The 19262-nt window shown below is 54.3% G+C and overlaps 1 protein-coding gene across 1 annotated transcript in view; it reads right to left on the bottom strand.

Annotated features, from left to right (window-relative positions):
- Nucleotides 1-79: 79 nt before the first annotated feature.
- UPF1 (UPF1 RNA helicase and ATPase) overlaps nt 80-19262 on the bottom strand; it is a 41802-nt gene continuing 22619 nt past the window's right edge. Inside the window, exons 2-22 of the mRNA XM_040445556.1 lie at nt 18519-18746; nt 17986-18166; nt 16118-16279; nt 15383-15467; nt 15096-15194; nt 14515-14623; nt 14186-14345; nt 13951-14069; nt 13326-13490; nt 13110-13224; nt 12477-12620; nt 11594-11807; nt 8503-8620; nt 7681-7837; nt 6879-7021; nt 5580-5754; nt 4965-5046; nt 3391-3552; nt 3038-3255; nt 2544-2666; nt 80-1941 (exon numbers count right to left, since the gene is read on the bottom strand). Coding sequence (XP_040301490.1) covers nt 2547-2666; nt 3038-3255; nt 3391-3552; nt 4965-5046; nt 5580-5754; nt 6879-7021; nt 7681-7837; nt 8503-8620; nt 11594-11807; nt 12477-12620; nt 13110-13224; nt 13326-13490; nt 13951-14069; nt 14186-14345; nt 14515-14623; nt 15096-15194; nt 15383-15467; nt 16118-16279; nt 17986-18166; nt 18519-18746 — 2956 coding nt within the window. The 3' untranslated portion in view covers nt 80-1941; nt 2544-2546. The remainder of the gene's footprint in view (nt 1942-2543; nt 2667-3037; nt 3256-3390; nt 3553-4964; nt 5047-5579; nt 5755-6878; nt 7022-7680; nt 7838-8502; nt 8621-11593; nt 11808-12476; nt 12621-13109; nt 13225-13325; nt 13491-13950; nt 14070-14185; nt 14346-14514; nt 14624-15095; nt 15195-15382; nt 15468-16117; nt 16280-17985; nt 18167-18518; nt 18747-19262) is intronic.

Below are 19262 nucleotides of genomic sequence, written 5' to 3'. Positions count from 1 at the left end.
AGGCTCCCAACCAGCCAGGTCCCCAGACCAAGTGCTCTGCCGTCTCCCTGCAGTTGATCTGTCCCGGTGTGAACACAAGAGCTGTTAATTAAGATTTTATTGGTGACAATAGAGCTTAAAACAAATTGACCAGAAATCAAAAGTTACATTGCCTTGGTACATATGCTCCTTGATTTGGAAAACTCAGAATTAACTGCTGCTATGAAGGTGAAGAACAAAGCAAACAGCACAAAGCAGAGGCAAGGCATTCCAAGGGAACAGAACAGGGTAGGTGGGTGGGCGGGTGGGTGGGCACAGGTGTTGCCCACGGGGTGTGTCGCACAAGGGGTCATAGCGGAAACCTATCCAAACTCTATGCCTCTATGTGGCCTATCAAAAGAAGGGGGAAACCGAAAGCCCTACAGCAATGGTAATAAATAAGAGGCCTTGCCAGAAGGAAGGTGGCCTGTGTGTCCCCGTCTCCCACGTACAAGCTGGAATCTGGAGGCTTTGAGATCAGGGCCAGTGTTCGCCTCACAGGGACGGGGAAGCTGGGGGGGGGGGGGGGGGGAAGGGTCACCAGGGCCTGGATAGGCAGGGAATGGTCCCCAAATAGGTGGTTGCCAGGGAGACAGTACTACCCCACCGTGGTGCGCAAGGAGCTGGGGGTGGCTCTCCCAGCTACAGTAACTTCTTGTGTTGTGGCCCAAGCCCCTTCGGCACAGAACCAACCTATTTCTGATACATGCTCCTTTCCCCCCCCAAAAAGCAGAAATCACTCCACCCTATCACACCTGTGCCCACAGGTAGAGGGGCTCCCAACTCGGAGGGTGGGGTAGAAAACAAGGTGAGTGGGGCACTCAGCGTGTCTAACCAGCCACGGGGACCGTGGGTGCCTCCCTGGGGATGGGTCCTCTTGGCTGCTGCTGTCTTCCATCAAATCCTCAGGAAGGACCCTAGGGAAGAAGCCACTGGCCAGAGAATAGCCACCTCCCCACCCTCTGGCCTCACAGCCAGTCCTGCCCAAGGCCCCTCCCAGGGTGGGTGGCTGGGGCGCGAGTCCACCGCGTGTAGGAAGCACTTTGCTTCTCAGAGTCCAGCGGAGACTGGGGCTGCCTGGCCCGGGACGAGACGGTGCTCTCTCACCGCCCTGACGTGCAGGGAGAAGCCGCTGGAAGCTAAAACTGAAAACAAAAATCCTCCTCGCGATCCCGTCACAGGTGTTGATCCTAATCTTGAGATGTGTTGGCTTGTTTAAACTTCGTTCCTGGAAGCTTCTCACATCTTCCAGGTCCACCACTAAGATTTGAGAGACAAACTCAGGAAAGTATGTTTTTCAGTACTCCTTTGAAAGAATCTTTAAAAAACAAACAGAAAAACCCAAAACACCGTGTTTTCTTTAAATGAAACCCTCTTAGAACACAGGCAGCGTGACCAGGGCAGTTTCAGAGCTGGTGTGGACAGAACCCACACCTCCTCGGGGCTCTCCCGGCATGGCTGCCCCGGCAAGGAGCCTGCTCGGCACAGAAATGCGAAGTTTTTCCTGCTAAAACGTAGTCCCCTTTCAATAAAACAGAAACAGAAAGAAAAGAACAGAGGAAAGGGCTACTCTGAGATGAGGGTCTTCCTCCCTCCGCCCTGGTCGCAGACCCAGGTGTGGACGCGGCGAGCGCTGGGCCTCCTTGGCGAGCGGGGCTGGCAGGGCTCGCTGGCGGGCGGTCCTCCGTGGCCACCCGCCTCCCGCTCTCCCTTCTCCTTCTCCTCGCCGCCGCGGGCCAGCAGTGGGCGCTCGCTCTGTCTCGGGCTCCTCTCTCCCTCGGGTGCTCCTCTCCCTCTCCTGTTGCTCACAGTGGTGCTTCAGTTTTAGCAGTGGAAAACAGGTATCCATTTATTTTTATTTTTTATTACCCAGAATAAGATGCTGATGGACTAAGCCACATAGCTTAGCTCTTCCGCCGCCACCTGTGGGGAGGGAGGAAGGCAAGGGGCCATCAGAGAAGGCAGAGCCCCACACAGCTGGGCAGCTAGAAGGTGCGGGGCTCTTCCCCCCACTTCCCTTTGCACCCGCGAAATGGAACCTCAGAAGCTGGGTGCCCAGGCTAGTGACTCCCCACCCAGAGAGAAGGAAGCCGAGAGTTTAAGGGGCCGCCTCTGTCAGCGGCACCAGCACCCCACCTCCCCAGCACACGCACGGAGAGGGGACCAGGCCCACGCTCGCCCAGCTCTGGTCACGCCACAGTCAGGGGAACCATAGGACAGGGCTTCAAGGAACCTGGAAGGCCCTCCTGCAGAGGTGGCCCTCCTGCAGAGGTGCCCTCCGCCAGGACTCCCACATCCAGCCCTTCCTCGCTGAGTTCAAGGACTCTCTCAGGAGGGACTATGATGCAGAGAGGTGTGTATGAAGCTCCCATCCTCCCACTGCCATGAGCAGATGTACAGGGAGTGAAAATGACAGTTCGAAGGACAAGCTGGCCTCTGGGGGTCTTGAGAGCCCTCCCACACATTTCCCATATCTCCCATCAAATCCAGTTACTGGCGACGACCTCCTGCAGGGATCAGCTTGCCTTCTAGTACTGGGACAGCCCTGTCACTCCGCCGTGCTGGTACGCCCGCTCCCCTTGGTACGTGGAGTCTTGCGACAGCGCCACATCAATCTGTGACTTAAACTCATCGCCAAGGTAACTGTCCTGAAAAACAAAGTTGGGGAAATAAGCACCCGAGCAGAGGATGTGCTAAAATCCTTGCAGCCTCAAGAACCTGCTCCATGTCTAGCCCCTCACCAGCCCCAGAGAAGGATCCGGGCAACTCGCTTCTGAAGCCTAAGCGGCACAGGACCCACACTGGTTACCTTTTCACAGAACACAGGTAACCCAGACCACCGCTTAAGACAAGATCGGAGAGGTAATGTTCCAGACCCCACAGTACCCCTGCCAAGGGTAGGATACGTAGGAGGCCATCCTTCTGAGAGGCGTGCTCAGGCCGCTAGGGGGAAGCGTGTGAGGTCTGCACATGGGGAGGGCTCCTTCCGACTGTCCTGACTTCTCTGCTGCTGGCTCACCTGGGACAGCTCGGGCTGGGAGAGGCCGGGCTGGCTCATCTGGGAGGGCTGGCTCATGGAGATGTAGCCCTGTGTCAGGGCGCCCTGGGAGAAGGGCTGTGATGCCACATCCTGGCTGGCCTGGCTGTTGGGGAGATTCGTCTGGCTGGGTCCAGGGAGCCCAAAGCGGTTCTTCTGGCGCCCCCCACGACCAGTCTTGCCTTTTGGGGTACCCCGGCCTGAAAGACAGCAGTCCAGGGTTCCTTGAAGGAGGTCTGCACCTGACAGACCGGCCCAACCGCTCAAAGCCCAGATGTGAACAAACTCCAACACCAGTGCGCTTTGTCCTCGGTGCTGCTGCCTGGCGCGCTCACCTGCGGCTGGCCCGTTGGCTTGTCCAAAATACCCTGGTGGTGGCATGGGTGGCATGACCAGGTTGAAAGGGATGGGAATGTTCATGGCAGCCACGTGGCTGGGTCCCGCACTGATCATGCCGATCTGGTCGTGGGTCTGGAAGTACATGTTTGAGGGCCGGCCTGCAAGACACAAGGTAGACAGCAGGTGTCACTTGCCATATCCAAACGAGCCTACTGCCTGGCCCCCAAATGGCAGTGGGAATGGTCGGAACGTCCGTCTTGTCCTGTCACTGCTCTGCCTGCCACAGCGTTTCTTCGTGCAGTCCTGTAACGAGGCCACCTGATACAGAATCTCACAACTCAACCCCCACTCTCGATAGCCTCCCTGGGGATAGCCTCCCTGGGGCTGGCTCCTGGGAACAAGCTTTTCTCTCACGGGATTTGGAGAATCAATGGCCTACAAGCATCCAAACTACACTTCATTTCCAACTGGGGGGAAAAAAAGAAAGAGTCCTTTGTAGGGCAAACTTTTTATTCGTATTACACGCACCCCCGTCTCCACCACTCCACCGAAAACAAGAAAACACCTGAGCTGACAGACTAGTGGATCCTACGAAGGCAAAGGCCCCCCCGATACCCCCAAGGCTAGGGATGTCCCAATCTGCACAGAGCTGCCCTAGGGGCTGGGGAGCCAAAGTGAGCTGCTGAGGCACGAGAGTGTGACCTTCTGGTCTGCCCCCAAGGGTCGAGAGCCTCAGCTGGGCCCACAGTGCGCTCGAGGACGAAGGATGGGCCCAGAGTACCCTCAACTACACAACTCACTGGATGTGCCAATGAGATTTGTCACCTGAACCCACCAAGCAGAGTAACAGGCAAGCGAGGAAAGGGGGCTCGCCCACTTCACACAAGACCAGCTACTAGGGCATACCTGGCCCCAGGATGGCCAGTGAGTACATGAGGGGACGAGGCTCAATGTAAAATGCGGGCATGTGGCCCCAAGCACCTGGGCGAGCTGTCACCTTCTGTAGAGACTGGTGCAGGGAAGCGTCCCAGGAAGCAGGGACCTGGGGAATGAATGGGAACGATCTAAACACTGGCTCCAGCAAGAGGAGGTACTCCATGCAGCAAGAGTTAAGGCTCAGCCTTAGGACACAGAGACCCCACACAGGAGAGCAGTCTGAGAAAACAAGCAGGAACTTGGGGAAGGCAGTGAAACCAGAACCAAGACCGTGGGGGGCCTAGAGGCGCTGCAGGAGTGCCCCTCCCGCTGAGAAGGTGAGCAAACGGCAGGGTGGGTGGGGAGCGCTGCGGCCTGCGGCACGGGAGCAAACGGGCAGCGCTACAGTATTTGCCTGGAGACCTCGACAAGGCAGAGCTATGGTATTTAAAAAACACTTCGTACTTAGAAACTGACAAAGACCAATTCTTTGATTTCAGGCAAGGGAAAGCAAGAAGGAACTCTCTTCATCAGGCAGGTTTCTGTGGACTGAGGTTTGGGAGATCACCCCAGGAGTGACCGAGCCAAAAGGTGCAGGCGTGGGAATGATCAACATCCACAGGGCAGTGTGGTCCCCCCCACAGAGCAGACTCACCCTGGCTGCTCCGATCATAGACTGATCCTGGGATAATGGCCTCCCGAGCATCATACATGGCTGTTGTCATGAAGCGGGCTCCCTGCAAAGGGTTTAGATAGGTGAGGAATTTATCACCTTGACACAAGGAAGAACTTTCTAAAGATGTGATGGCTTGGCCACCTTCCAGGCCATGACTAGGCCAACGCTGGGGCTTGCTGGGCCTTGCCCACCCCTCCTCCACAGACCTGGCCTTTGGTGCTGAATGTTTGTCTCCAGGCTTCACATCAAGCAGCATCACCGCTTCTAAGTCCCCCAGAGCACCCCGGCTTCACGAGGTTTCATAACTGCCTGTGTTCAACTCCTAGGCGCCACCCATGACTTTGCATCCCTAAAGGCCATGTCCAAAAAGGCCTAAGAATGCTTGTGAGACCTGGGCCGGGAGAGCTCTGGGGCAAAGGCCAGCGTGATCACTCCAGTAAACACACACGTGTGTGTTCACCCTCGGCTCACACCTACTACAGGTCATACCTGCCATTGCCCATTACCATGTGCCAGGACACCGGCCTGGGGAGAAGGGGGTTCTTGGCACAGTCTTCCTCCACACCTTTCTGGCCACCCACAGCCAGTGCTCACCGGGTTGATGGTGTTGACCAGCTTCCTGGGCTTGCTGAACTGCATGAGGCTCTCCCGAAGGTTGTTCAAGGGCCCCTCCACCAGCACCTTCTGCTCCTTGTAGTAGTTCAGCAGGTGGTTCCAGAGTGGCTGCTTGGACAAGGCCTTTGGGTTGCCCACGATAATGACCCCATACCTGCAAGGTGTGGGCCCAAGAACGCGGTGTTTAGGGTTCTGCACGGTGAGCAGAACACCACGAAGAAAAGTATGAGGAGAGACTGAACAAACTCAAAATCCACATCCAAGGTGAGAGGAGCCAAGCCCAGGCCGCTCTCCTCTCAGCCCACCCACTAAATCCCTCCCCAGACGCCTGGCCTGCCTGTGACAGTGCCCAACGTGAGGCCTGGGGATGGACAGGCAGGTTGCTGGTCATGGTGACCTGGCAATGGAGCCCACCCTGCAAGCTGCCAACAGTGCACTGGACAGATCTGCAGGCAGTTTCTAAGGAATCCAGATGTCAAAACACAACAATGAGCAGATGAGCTCACAGACGAGTCTCTCTGCAGCCATGATTCGGCCTCCTGGGAAGTTATCGGCAGTCTCAGCAGGCTCTGTGGCCTCAGGAACCCTGACAAGCTGGGGCATGGAACTCAATTCTGGCAGATGCTCACCCTCACCTAGCCGTGTCAAGACCCCCAAAAGTTGAACTTGGACCCCCACTGTTGGCCACCAAACGAGAGCACCTTAGAAGGGGGTGGGGGGGGGGGTAACAGACAAAAACCAAGATACCCTGACAGGGGAAGGAACCAACGTATGAGGGCAGCTGTGGTCTGGTTTTACTCAAGGGTGACACAGGAGGCCACCTAATTCTCTGGGTGCCCTCTGCTATCATCATTGTTTCAAAAAAGGTTACACTCCAGGACCAAAAGATTAGATTTCATGGATTAAAAGTCTCTACAGGGACACAACCCATGCTACTGCGTTTTGATCTTAGGTCAAAAGGGCCGAGATGACACGTCCCACAAAACTGAAGCCACAGAAACCCAACAGGACAATAAACAAAAGTGTCTTGCAGGGAGGCATTCTTTCTAGATTGCTGCTTGTGAGTGCTCTGACCTTGGGCTGCTGAAGTCCCACCCCGCCCTGTAAGGGTGTGATGTGAGGACTAATCACAGGAAGAGGACGACCAGGCAAGGATCAGCTCTCGGGTGGACCCTCCCAGCTCCAGATTCCAAGGGAAAAGTCCCTCTGAAGAACTCCCATGGCAGGAACGAGGCACCCAACCACTGGCAAGGTCCAAGGGGACTTAGTCCTCCATACCTTGCTCTGGTCAGAGCCACATTAAGCCGCCTGGGGTCGTTTAAAAACCCAATGCCTTGGTGCTCATTGGCTCGCACACAGGAAAGAATGATGAAGTCCTTCTCTCGTCCCTGGAACGCATCCACACTGGCAATCTCCACCTCCTACAAGGGACACATGGTCATAGGTCAGTTGGCTGCCTTCAAGGACCCTCAGACTGTATGAACTGTGTTGAGACGCACCGTCCCATCCCACCAGTAAGCCTGGGACCCAAAGCCTGCAGAGCCCCCTGCTCAGTGCACCTCTGGGGAGCGAGGAGGGGGTCCCTTTGGCTACGCCTGCTCCCACTGGGCCTTCCCAGTCCCCAGCCCCACTCTCCTAGCCTTCCTGTGCTTTGGTTGTCTTTTTAACCTTGGCAATTTGTTTCCCAACAATAAAAGCGTACATGCCTATCACAAAAAAAGTCAGACTGTACCCAAGTTAACAGAAGAGAGACCGCTGGTCTTACTTTGCATTTTAGTTCACTTCCACATAGAGAAATAATTATCTTGTCCTGTATTCTGGAGGTTTTATCCAGGAGCTGACACAACAGTGAACAGCATTTTCACGACTATGTAATATCCACTGTAAGGCTAATGCTAACAACTACACTATAGTGTTCAACCTGGGATTATTTTAAGTTTTGCTCTGAAAACTATCCTGAGAATAACCTGAGGGAACCTGGCGCTTTCACAAAACTACGCCAGTTCACACTCCCGGGCCAGGAGATCCGGTCAAGGTCAGCTCCTATGTGGGGACCCAACAGACCCGATCAGGTGTGCACCTGGTAGAGCTTGGTGTGCAAGGAGCCGCTGAACTGCATGTACTGCACCAGGTAGGAGCGCTGGCCCTCATAGGGCGTGATGATGCCGATCTGGTCAGGCTTGGCACCCGCCTTTAGCAGCTTCGTGGTGATCTTCTCCACATTTGCAGCTTCCGTCCTACGAAAATTAGCCTTTCAGTTTCTGGGCTGTACCGGTGGGCTCCTGAGGCTGTGGGAGGTATGGGGACAAGTCCCACCTCCAGGGTGGCCCTGTGAAGGCCCTGTCCGGTGCACATCATTTACCAAGGGAGTCACAAGGGGAGAGAAAAGGCTCACACGTGGGCTTAGAAATATTTGCTCAACAGGGGTGCCCGGGTGGCTCGGTCAAGCACCCGACTCTTGATTTCCGCCCAGGTCATGATCTCAGTTTGTGGGATCGAGCCCCTTGTAGGGCTCTGCGTGAAAAGTGCAGAGCCTGCTTGGGATTCTTTCTCTCCTCTCTCTCTGCCCCTCCCCTGTTTGTGCACACTCTCTTTCAAAATAAACAGATGTTAAAAAATGAAATTACACTTGATCTTAGCCAAAAGGCCGAGAGATGATAAAAAATAAAATTATACAATTCTTTAAAAGAAAGAAAGGAAGATCTGCTCAATAGAAAAAATACATACTGAAAGTGCAAGGCGGAAATAAGATGTTGGTGTAGGTGTCCAAACAGAATGAGGACAAGGAGGGCAAGGGCAAGTTTTAGCACTGCGTTAAGAAATGAACACATTAGCAAGTGGTGAGTGGCCACGTGCCAAGCTACAAACGAAGCTTGTAAACGCCACAGCTGAGTCTGCTTACCTGTTAAGGTAGGAGGTGCCTGAGCTGGCGATCTCCTCTTGGCCCTGGGTCACGTAGAAGAACATTGGCTTATCAGGTTGGGGCCACTGGAAGTCAAACCCCTTCTTCACTCGATCCGCTGCCATCAGGGAGGGAAGAGGCAACACTTCACATTAGAGAAAAAAGCCACAGCCAATCTGGACTGAGCACATATATATGGAGCAACGCAGAGACTGTGACAGCACAGTCAGAGGTACATGATGGAGCAGGAAGCAGCAGCCCCGGGCAGGAGCTCCTGGTCCGTGGGACCCTGGGGAGGCCATCAGAGTGGGTCGGGTCCACTGCCCCCAAACACCCAGGATGCAGTGAAGCCATGCATACCAACACCCAGCTGCCTGATGCACAAAGCCAGCTTACCCACTGAACAGATCTCACTGGTTGGTGCTTTCTGTGGCCTGTTCAAGAAACCTCTGCCTACTTCAGGGCCACAAAAATATTATTTTCATCTGGAAGCTTCACTGCAGTGCCTTAAAGGATTCATAAGCCCCTACAATGGGCCTCTGTGGATGACGCGGTCGAGTCCACCTCATCCCGTCACGGACCAAGGTCTATGATGGGTGAGTCTGCCTCCAGACTCTGCCTTGGGCGCTACGTCCACAGTATCCTGGCAACTGCAGTTTTGTAGTAACTTCTGACATCTGATAGTGTAAGCCAGCGCCTTCACTGTGATCTTCACGTTCACCTTGGCCATTCTGGGTCCTAAACATTTCCTTTTAATCTTAAAAACTGGCTTGTCCGTTCATATACCCCACCCATCCCTTTGGGAACTTTGGAGCTGCATCTAGTCAACAGATCAGCATGAGAAAAATGTTACTTTTGCATCCAAACAGCCTAAGATCAATGACCCCCTTTGTGTCAAGCTGAGAAAGAGACCACATCCATCTTTATCATTCTAGCAAGGGCAGGAGCCAACTGGCTAGCTTGGTGGCTCATTAGCCCAGGGGCTGCTGGCAAACATTTAACCACCGAGGGTGGTGGGGGCAGGGGCCGCTCCATAGCGCCTGCCAATCTTAGTGCAAATGCTCCTGCCGCAGCTGATGTCAGGCCACTCCAAGAATGGGTCTGGGCTGGTGCCAGCACTGCCCTGGACAGGGATCGCCTCAGGGCCCAACGGGGCTCCTGGAAGATGGTCAGGTTGTGTTTTGGGTTCAGAAGCTAATCACACAAGAGTGTTCGCTCAGTGGAAACTCGCTAAGCTAGGCACTTAGGATTTGGGCACTTCTTTACACTTCAATGAAGAAGTTAAAAACATGAACTTTACTGGTTGCTGACTACGTGCTGGGCACAGAGGAAACAGCAGGGAACCACCACTCCCACTCCCACTCCCCCACAAAGCCAATGCCACGGAAGGAGGCAGAGCAGGGCTGGCAAGGGTCTGAATGAGAGCTAAGTGATGGCTCTCCCAGCTACTGTCAAATTGCAAACAAGCTCCATTTGGCCTGGCCTTTCCTAGCCCCACCACCCAATGGACCAGTGATGTTCTAAGTCTCACGGTGATGGTAGTAATAACAGCACCATCAACTCCCAGGGCTGTACTGTGCAGTGGCTGCACGGCCCTGGTCAGGCGTGCGCTTTCAGCCTCCACCTCACCCACACAGCAGGCCAGACAAGGCCTACATGGCAGGCTGCGGCATTAACCAGACATTAAGAACGCCAGTCTCAGGGCCCATTTACATCCTGAAAAGGTGAGGAATGCAAACAGCTCCCAATTCCATGGGTTGTATCTACTGACATTTACTGTATTTTGAAACCTAGAAATATAAAATACAAATTCCTGGGGCGCCTGGGTGGCGCAGTCGGTTAAGCGTCCGACTTCAGCCAGGTCACGATCTCGCGGTCCGTGAGTTCGAGCCCCGCGTCGGGCTCTGGGCTGATGGCTCAGAGCCTGGAGCCTGTTTCTGATTCTGTGTCTCCCTCTCTCTCTGCCCCTCCCCCGTTCATGCTCTGTCTCTCTCTGTCCCAAAAAAATAAATAAACGTTAAAAAAAAAAAAATTTTTTTTTAAATAAAATACAAATTCCTTTAAACACATTAGCAAAAATATTTTTAACGAAAAGTAGTATGTCCTGCTAATATTATCTCTGAGGTTTTGCTACTCAGTTCACAATTTAGCTGACTCTGCTTCTGTACTCAGTCTCCCGTGAGCCCTTGCAGTAGGGCGATCAGGCCTCACAGATGCAGGCAGCTGGGAAAGGGAAGAGTGTCTCAGAACTTTCTCCACAACTGTGGAGTTCTGCAAGATTCCACACCAAAGCTGGACAGGAGGTTACCCCGCAGAATGGTGACAAGAGAGCCTTTCTCCTCTGCCGTGCCCTCAGGATGGCCTTTGACTTTGTAACACCCCTGCTGGCTGTCAAATGGGAAGTACTTGCTCACCAAGTCGAGCAGAGCTCCTAAAGATTTACAGTCTTCACAGACATTTGTCACCACCACAGATCTCATCAGAAAACCTTCTCAGCATTGAGAAGACTTGGTCAGCTCAGGACAGGGACAGGAGATTTCCAAAACTCTGATTTTCATTTGAACCCTCAGGTTTTATCACTGGTGGTAAATACTGTCAACTGTTTTCCTTGAAGCCACAGGCTGGCTGGCAGCACTGTCCCCACTCATGCTGAGGCACCAGCCAGCCCTCCAGGGTTGCTCCTGCACCCTCAGCACCAGAGTCAGCACGGTAAAAGGGCACATGACGCCTCAGTGTTACTATGAGAGTAGTTCGGATTTCAGTGCCGTGAGCTCCCGGGGCCTGGGCTTTGAGAACCTCAACAGGGCAAGGAGTTAGAGGGGCCGTCAGCTCTGCCATCTCCTGTTCTGCCTGCTGTGTGATAAGCCCCCGGGTGTGAACTCTCAGACAGTGACTGCATTCTGCAAGGACGTGAGCTCCCCTCGCCCACACCCCAAGGACATCCCATACTCCAGAGTGGACGACATCCTGTCCCTCTGACCACTGTGCCTCTCTGAGGTGCCCCCTACCCGCAAGCGATCAGCACATAAGGCCGGGTAGGCAGTGACAACAGGTTTCGTCACCCCAGGCCCCACTGTGGGCTGAGCACTACCTGCGGTGACGCCGTTCTGAAGAGAGCCCTCGTAGAAGATGTTGGACGGGAAGGCACTGAGCGCTGGGTGCATCCGATACTGGACCTGGAGGCGGATGGGACGGATGCCCAGCACCACCAGGCGCTCGAAGAGCGACTGGGACAGTCCAGCCTTGGCGGCCTTCTTGCACATCACCACAGGGCCCAGCTGGCAGTGGTCGCCCACGAGGATGAGCTGTGGCGAGAAGCCCACACAGGTGAGGAGCTCAAGTACGAAACCGCCTAGACACCCACTCACGGGGTACTAAGGGGCCCCGAGGGGCCCTGAGACACAACCACCCAGCCGCGCGAATTCAAGCAGTACCATCTGACCAGGCGCCAGAAAACCTGCCGCCACATACAGGTATCCAGGCTTTCCCAAAAAGGTTCGTGTTATGCCACCTCTCTTTCACAAAAGACCACATTAGTATGGTAATGGCTTTTTCCGTAAAAGCACAAATCCTCTGCCAATTTATTTTGGTTGTCAAAAACAGGAACTAACACAGGCCTTTTGTAAAAGCAGAATGGTGTAATGCGAATTTTTGGAAAGCAGGGAGGTTCTTCACTTTATCCCATTTTGGCTTATGAGAGGCTTCAAGGGAATTCTTTACTCTTGGACGGTGGGGGAGACCTGTATATGAGACACACAGACATGCACTTGGACCCAAAGAGCTCTCTGTGTCACCCATCTTTCCAAGAACCCCACAGTGGACCCTCCATGCGTTCCTCTGCTCTGCCAGGACATCACATGGCATTACAGAACATTACCAAAAATAAACCTCCAGCACTGAAATTTACATGAAACCGAACAAGAGAATACCCACTGGTTTTCAAACAGGACTACAGCCAACGTGACATGGCTCACCTGCTTGGCGCCAAGAACCACAGGGACCATGCACTCTGGTTCGGTGGCCTGGGTGCTCTCGTCAATTAAGATGGAGCGGAACTGCATCTTGGCGAGCCTCGGGTCCCCTGCACCCACACACGTGCAGCAGATGACATCTGCATTCTGGAAATGAGAGCAGGCGAGGCCTCAGGGCATGGTAAATGTTGCCAGGCCCCAAAGGGCAGAAGGGACAGGACACAGACCACCCCCCAACCCTGACACCTATGGCAACAGGCTGTCCCACCCAAACAATCTCTAGGTCTAGGCTGCAGGGACACTAACTTTTGAGATCCTAAGTTGGTGAACTTCATCAGAATAACCCCTCAGCACAGAAATGGTTCTGTGCCTCAAGACAGCCTCTGAGAGGCAATGCAGAGCCAGGGAAACCTTAGTTTGTTAAAAAAGAGCAGGAGAGTGTTGCAGACCCACCTCCCGGCCAAGGTGCACAACCACAGTGAAGATAAATACGGGAGGTACGGAAGTTCTTTCTCAAAAGCAAAAAAAAAACAAAAACAAAAAACCTGACCTAGAGATGCCATCCTATGCTTGGCAAACTCAAACGGTTCCCAGAGCCAAACCGAACACGACACCACCCCAAAGGTAAGAGCTCACCATGAGCAGCTCCCGCTCGGCGGTGCGCTTCAGGGCCCGGTACCGCTTCTCATCGGCAGAGGACAGCTCCCCAGTCTCGTCCTTCAGCTGCTGCAGCTTCTGTAGCTCCGGCATGCTGGAGGCACAGCAACACGTGAGCGGGCACAGGAGGCAGGTGCTGCCAGGGCCCGCACGCGGGAGAAGCACCACGCTCGAGGCAGGCGGCTCAACACCCACCTATCCATGTTCCTGATCTGGTTGTGCAGGGCCAGGAATGACACCGGGGAATCAATGGCCTCACGGCTCTTCGCGCAGAGCCGCACGACTTTCAGCCCAGTCTGATGGATCTTCTCAGTCAGCTGATCCACAGCTATGTTACTCGGAGCACAGACGAGCACAGGCCTTCAACACAACGTGAACAGGCGTCTCAGGACTCGCCCAGAGGAAATTCAGGAAACGCTAACTGCCAGCACTGGTGTTCTGAATCACAGCTAGTGGAACCCGCTCGCAATCTAAGACTAACGCCAGGAGTGAGCAAAGCTGAAGGAGCTATAAAACCCAACTAGTCTGTGGAGCTTCCTGTATCCACCTGGTTTCTACACTTCTCTCGCGCAGCAATGCTACTGGGTCCCGCATCCTCACCCTCCCGTCTGCACCGTAAAGACTTTCAAAGCCCCTCGAAGCACACAGGCACAAAACTCAGGATACGTCAACCCATCCACCGCCTTTACCAGAGCAGCAGGCTTTCTCATTGAAAGCAACCATAAAAGCCAGACCTCATACAAATAATATAAAAAATAGCCCCCAGGCAGCCTAGCAGACAGGCCTCCCTCTTTCCACCTCGGGCCGTGCTGAGCCCTACCCGTTGCCCTGCCGAGCCAGGTGGTAGACGATGGTGGCAGAGGTCACGGTCTTCCCCGTGCCCGGTGGCCCCTGAATCAGGCTCAGTGGTCTCTGCAGCACAGTCTTCACAGCGTAAACCTTCAGATACAAGCAGTTTTTAGGCTGCAGCCGCCCCCGCCGAGTGGAGGGCCACCCACCCAGCAGGCTCTGCCGGCCAGGCCAGGCCCCTTCCACCCCCCTGAAAAAGTGAGAACCTGAGAGTGGTTGAGGTCTGGGAGACCCTGTGCCGTGAAGCGTTTCGGCAGCTGGCACTTGATGATCACATCCTCCACCTCGTGGCCGAGTAGTTTGTGGTAGATGTAGCCTGACACGGAGGTCTCATCCACAGCAAACGTTTTCAAAGCGCTCTGCATCCTGGAAGGAAAGCTCAGGGTCAGCAACACGCACGACCCAGACGGGTGAAGTCTTGCCCTCTGGGATGCAGAGAATCATCCAGGTGCTGAGGGCAGTGCCTGCACCAACAGCAAGTGACTGACTGCACAGTAGGTGGCAGGTGCGCCCGCAGGGGGCAAGGTGGACATACCTATCAAATGAGGTTGACTTCCACACGAAATCCACCTGGAAGTTGTGAGTCACCTCCACAGGGGCGCCCACACTGCTCCGAAGCTCAATGGCGATCTCATCGCCATAATCTGTGCCACTGAGTTAAGTTTCATCTTTGTCAAAAGCCGGGTTTACCTTTCCGAGGAGACTTTTCATTAGGCTACTGAGGAGAGAGCCCCCTCCTGTGCGCCAAACAGCGAAGGCCAGCCTGCCCCAGGCGCTCACGGACAGACGCTGCCGTGTCTGGGCTCACTACAGCCAGCTCCCGCACCCTCCCTGGGCGCACTGGGGCAGTGCAGGCGCGGAGCGGCCCCACACCGGCTGGGCTTCTGAAGGAACTTCCACAGAGCCCCGGGGTGCAGAGCTGGGAGCACCCTGGCCTCAGGCAAAGCCGCTCTTTGACCGGTCTGAAACAGACGGCACGCCCGCAGCACAACTGCAGAAAGGGCTCAGCGGCAAACTCCCCCTCAAAGGGGCACCTCCAGCCATTGCCGCCCAAGACGCCCTTTCTTCCATCTGCGGCGCTCAGGACAAGCTCGCCTTTCTTTACTCAAAGGATACTATCAGGGACCTTGATGACGTGGCCGATCCCTTTCCACAGGGGTGCCAGATCCCCTTTGTATCTCAGGCATATCTCATCTCCCTGCATGAGCCGCATGTCTTCCAGAAAAAAGACAACAAGAAAGTTAGCGTTTTCAACATGTGCCGAGGCTGCCACCATGAAGAGTTTAAACAAATTAAGGGACACTTTACAAGGGAGAAACTAGGAATTTTATGCTACTTATGGTCACAAATATTTTAAAACTTAAAATCACCTCTTAACCAAATTATGACTAAATCCTCATTACCAGAGTCAGTCTTGGGCAAAGTGAAGTAGGCGATTCTCTTCTTGTTAAGGCCCAGGTCCCACCTGACCGTGATGTTATCTTGAGTCTGAGCACATGAAAGATAAGACCCCTGTTAGCCTGAGACACAGACACAGGCCTGGACTCCTCGTGTCTGGGTTTCCACAGGTGTGTGCCCTATGGCAACCTTACGAGCCATGACGTCGGGGTACAGTGAGCAGCACCCAACAGCCTGAAACACCGACAAGGGCATATCCAGAAGAGAAGCCATTAGGACCCCCAGAACCCACTCAAGTTGACCAGGAGACCCCCACACGATGTCTGCTCTTGGAGGCGGCTTCTCTGTGAACTGCAGAGGGAGGAGGAGGCTGACAGCTGATCCTCGGAGCTCCCACTTCCTATGTGTTCTTCGTGGAACTGGTACAAGGAGCACCCTCAGCGTGCCATGGCTCCTCAGGTCCGACTCTTGTAGCTGTGGGCAAAGGCTGCGAACCCAACTGTGAGGGATTTTTGTTGGATTTTAAATCAGAAAACACTCAGGTCGGTGTTTAGCTCAGAGTGACCGGGCGTCTGCCCGAGGGTCACGCCCTCGCCTGCCCTCAATCCACCGTTCTGTCTCTCAGGGCACTGTGCCTCAGCCCGCGTCAGCGTCCGCAGTCTGCAGAGGAAACTGCCCTCCCCAGACCTTAGGAGAGACGCTGTGTTAAAACAACCGAAACCCTCCTGCACACACATCACCTGGGACTCTTTCAGTTTCTTATCGTAGTCGGCCTCCAGCTTGACCAGAGGGCCGAATATGTTCTGGTACTGGTAGGCGTCCTCATACCGCAAGAGGACGTGCTGCGGCTCCTCATCCACACCGGGCTTCTCCAGATCCTCCAAGGTGGCAGAAGGATTTTCCTACAACACAAGCGCCACACCATGTTCTTGCCCATTTTCACCGACATACGACAGGAACTACACACAAGCTCACTAGTCACCGGAAGAACAGAGCATATCCATCACCTCTCAGAATGAGTCGACGTTGTCCTGACGCAGAGAAGGGCACCGGCAGTCAGTGGTGTCCACCCCACAAGGAGAGCCCTCGTGTGAGGAAGTGTATGTGGCACAGGGAGGCAGACGCTGGCCCGGGTCTTTGCTCAAACTTCAGCCATTGCTCCTAACCCTCCTCTGCCCAGGGCTACACCAGCAGGGCAAATATTGGCAATGACACCCCAAGTACACAGCCTGACGCACCTATACCATCAAATGGCCGCATCCTCCAACCAATGCCTAGCCCCTGAACTAGGAGAGAGAATACTTCTTTTGGGGTACAAAAAAGACCACTAGTTCCCTGGGTGCGTAAACAAAAGGGGAGCACCCCCCCCATTCTTTCTGACCCTGTGCTGCACCGACACGGGTGACACACTCTTCCCTGGCCGGGACAGGACAGTATCTGGGCTGTGGGGATATAAACAGGAAACGTTTATAAATCTGGCAATCTGAAAATCGAAGCAGAAAGGTACCCTGCTAGATGACACTGCAGAAATATTCTGACTTGCACTCAAAAATAAATTCACATTTAAGATTTCGGATTAGGGGCACCTGGGCGGCTCGGTCAGTTAAGTGTTCGACTTCAGCTCACGTCGTGATCTCGTGGTTCATGAGTTTGAGCCCCGCATCGGGCTCTGTGCTGTCAGTGCAGAGCCTGCTTCGGACCATCTGTCTCCCTCTCTCTCTGCCCCTCCCTCCCCTCATAAAAATAAATTAAAAAACATTAAAAAAAGAAAAAGATTTTGGATTATATATGGGCTCCTGGGTGGCTCAGTCAGTAGCGTGTCCGACTTCGCCTCAGGTCATGATCTTCCAGTTCGCGAGTTCGAGCCGCACATCGGGCTCCGTGCTGGCAGCTCAGAGCCTGGAGCTGCTTCAGATTCTGTGTCTCCCTTTCTCTCTGCCCCTCTGCCACTCACGCTCTCTCTTTCTCTCTCAAAACTAAATAAACATTAAAAAAATTTTCAGATTATACAGGTACCTAATTAAAATTTCTAACCCAGTTACTGAAATTTTATCATAAAAGATGCCAGAAGCAGAGAAGGGCTTCCCTTGGGAAGGAGATCTGTTGGGCGGGGCAGGCACCCCACCACGCAATATGGAAGCCCCTCCCCTTCACTCCACCAGCTGCCATAGGCCCTGCCTCTCTGACCTTTGTGACCTGGACCCTTTCCCCCTGAACATTCACCCCTGGCCTGGTGTCACCCTGGCTGACACATCACAGGCCCCACGAGGTTGTACAGCATCCTCACAGTCCTGTTTCCCCAGGCCCAGGGTCCTCCCAGCAGGTCCATCCACAGACAGTTCTGGTCCTCCTCCCTCCCACTACCCACCCTCACCCTCTCCCACCCTCTTTCCCTCTGCAACAAGAGAGAAATTCCAACAACCGGAGCTGTCCTTCCCCACAGGCCTGGCAGGAGGTGGCCATGGGCTTCTACCAAGGGGCCACTCAAGTACACAGGGCAGTCTCTCCTGAGCTCCTTCCAGAATCTCCTGTTTTGAACACACTCCCAGCAGCTCCCCCTGGACCAGAAATGTGCTGAGGCAGATTTGCATTCTCAGCAGGCCCTTACCTTCCAGAGCTCCTCCAGCTTGTTGATCTGCTGAGCAGTGATCTGCCGGGCCCGCAGCTGCTCCTGCTCAGAAGGGATCTTGACCAGCCAAGAGAGGAAGCAGCGGTCCTGGATCAGGGGCTGCCACTGGGAGCTGTCCCAGTTGATGTCCTTGAGGCTGCTCTGACTGGCGCAGGGCTGCCTACAGAAACACCGTGGGCAGGGAGAGCCCAGGTGAGGATGACCTCTGCCCCCAAGGCTTACTTTTCACCCCAAAATGATGTTCCCTACGTCTTATTATGTGATCACATTACCTTTAAATTGTTAGTAATACATTGCCTCTCCCCATGCACTTGAGCTCTGAACTCTTAGAACACCGCTTTTACACAAGTGTTTTCATGACTTAACCAGAACCTGCCCCAGAAGAGTTCCTCAACGTACTCAGTTCTGACTAGCCCCTCCCCCCCAAATGTGCTCACACCTCTCCCTTGGGCAGAATAGGGCCGGCTGGCGCCGAATGCCCCGCCCCCTCCAAATCAGGGCCCCGCCCTCACCTGCACAGGAGCACCACTACGGAGTCCGCTTTGGCAGGGATGAAGCCGAGGAGGAAGACATTGCGGCAGCCACAGTTGTAACACTCCAGAACTGTCTCCCCCAGGGGCCCATCCTTGTGCAGAGTCACCTCTTTGCATTTTGCCCTCACGAGGTGATTTACAATGTGGCTGAAACCAGGAAATGATAAATAGTTAACACCCAAAGTTTGGCTTTTCACCACTTCCAATTTTCAAGCCCCCCGTTAAAAGTTCCGGTACCGTTCACAGTCCATTAGCAGGGGCGGTCACACCTCATCCATCTGGCATCCCAGGGGACCAGCCCGCCCCTGAACTGGCTCCCCACTGAGCGTAAAAATCAATCCGACTTGAACAGCCTTTAAGGAAAACTTTCCTAACACGTTTCACATAGTTCCTGCTTCTTTTTTTTAGTTCCTGCTTTCTGAAATCCTACGTATGGGGCCTGACTGAACATATCACTGAGGCCAAGACTGCTGTCCCGGAGAAGCAGGAGGTTTTGCCCCTTCCACCACTCCTCTCTGTTTGTAGAGGCTTCTCGGTGTAGCCTCTTCTGGCCGCTGTGCCTGCTTCCAGGAGCAACAGCCCCTCCTAATTTGCTGCAGGCCAGGAAACTCGATAACCAAACATATTAGAAACCTGAGGACAGGGGGCGCCTGGGTGGCGCAGTCGGTTAAGCGTCCGACTTCAGCCAGGTCACGATCTCGCGGTCCGTGAGTTCGAGCCCCG

Source organism: Herpailurus yagouaroundi, unplaced genomic scaffold (assembly GCF_014898765.1).
Source record: "Herpailurus yagouaroundi ecotype Mexico unplaced genomic scaffold, PumYag 193, whole genome shotgun sequence".
NCBI lineage: Eukaryota > Metazoa > Chordata > Mammalia > Carnivora > Felidae > Herpailurus > Herpailurus yagouaroundi.
This window is presented reverse-complemented; position numbering and strand designations above follow the sequence as displayed.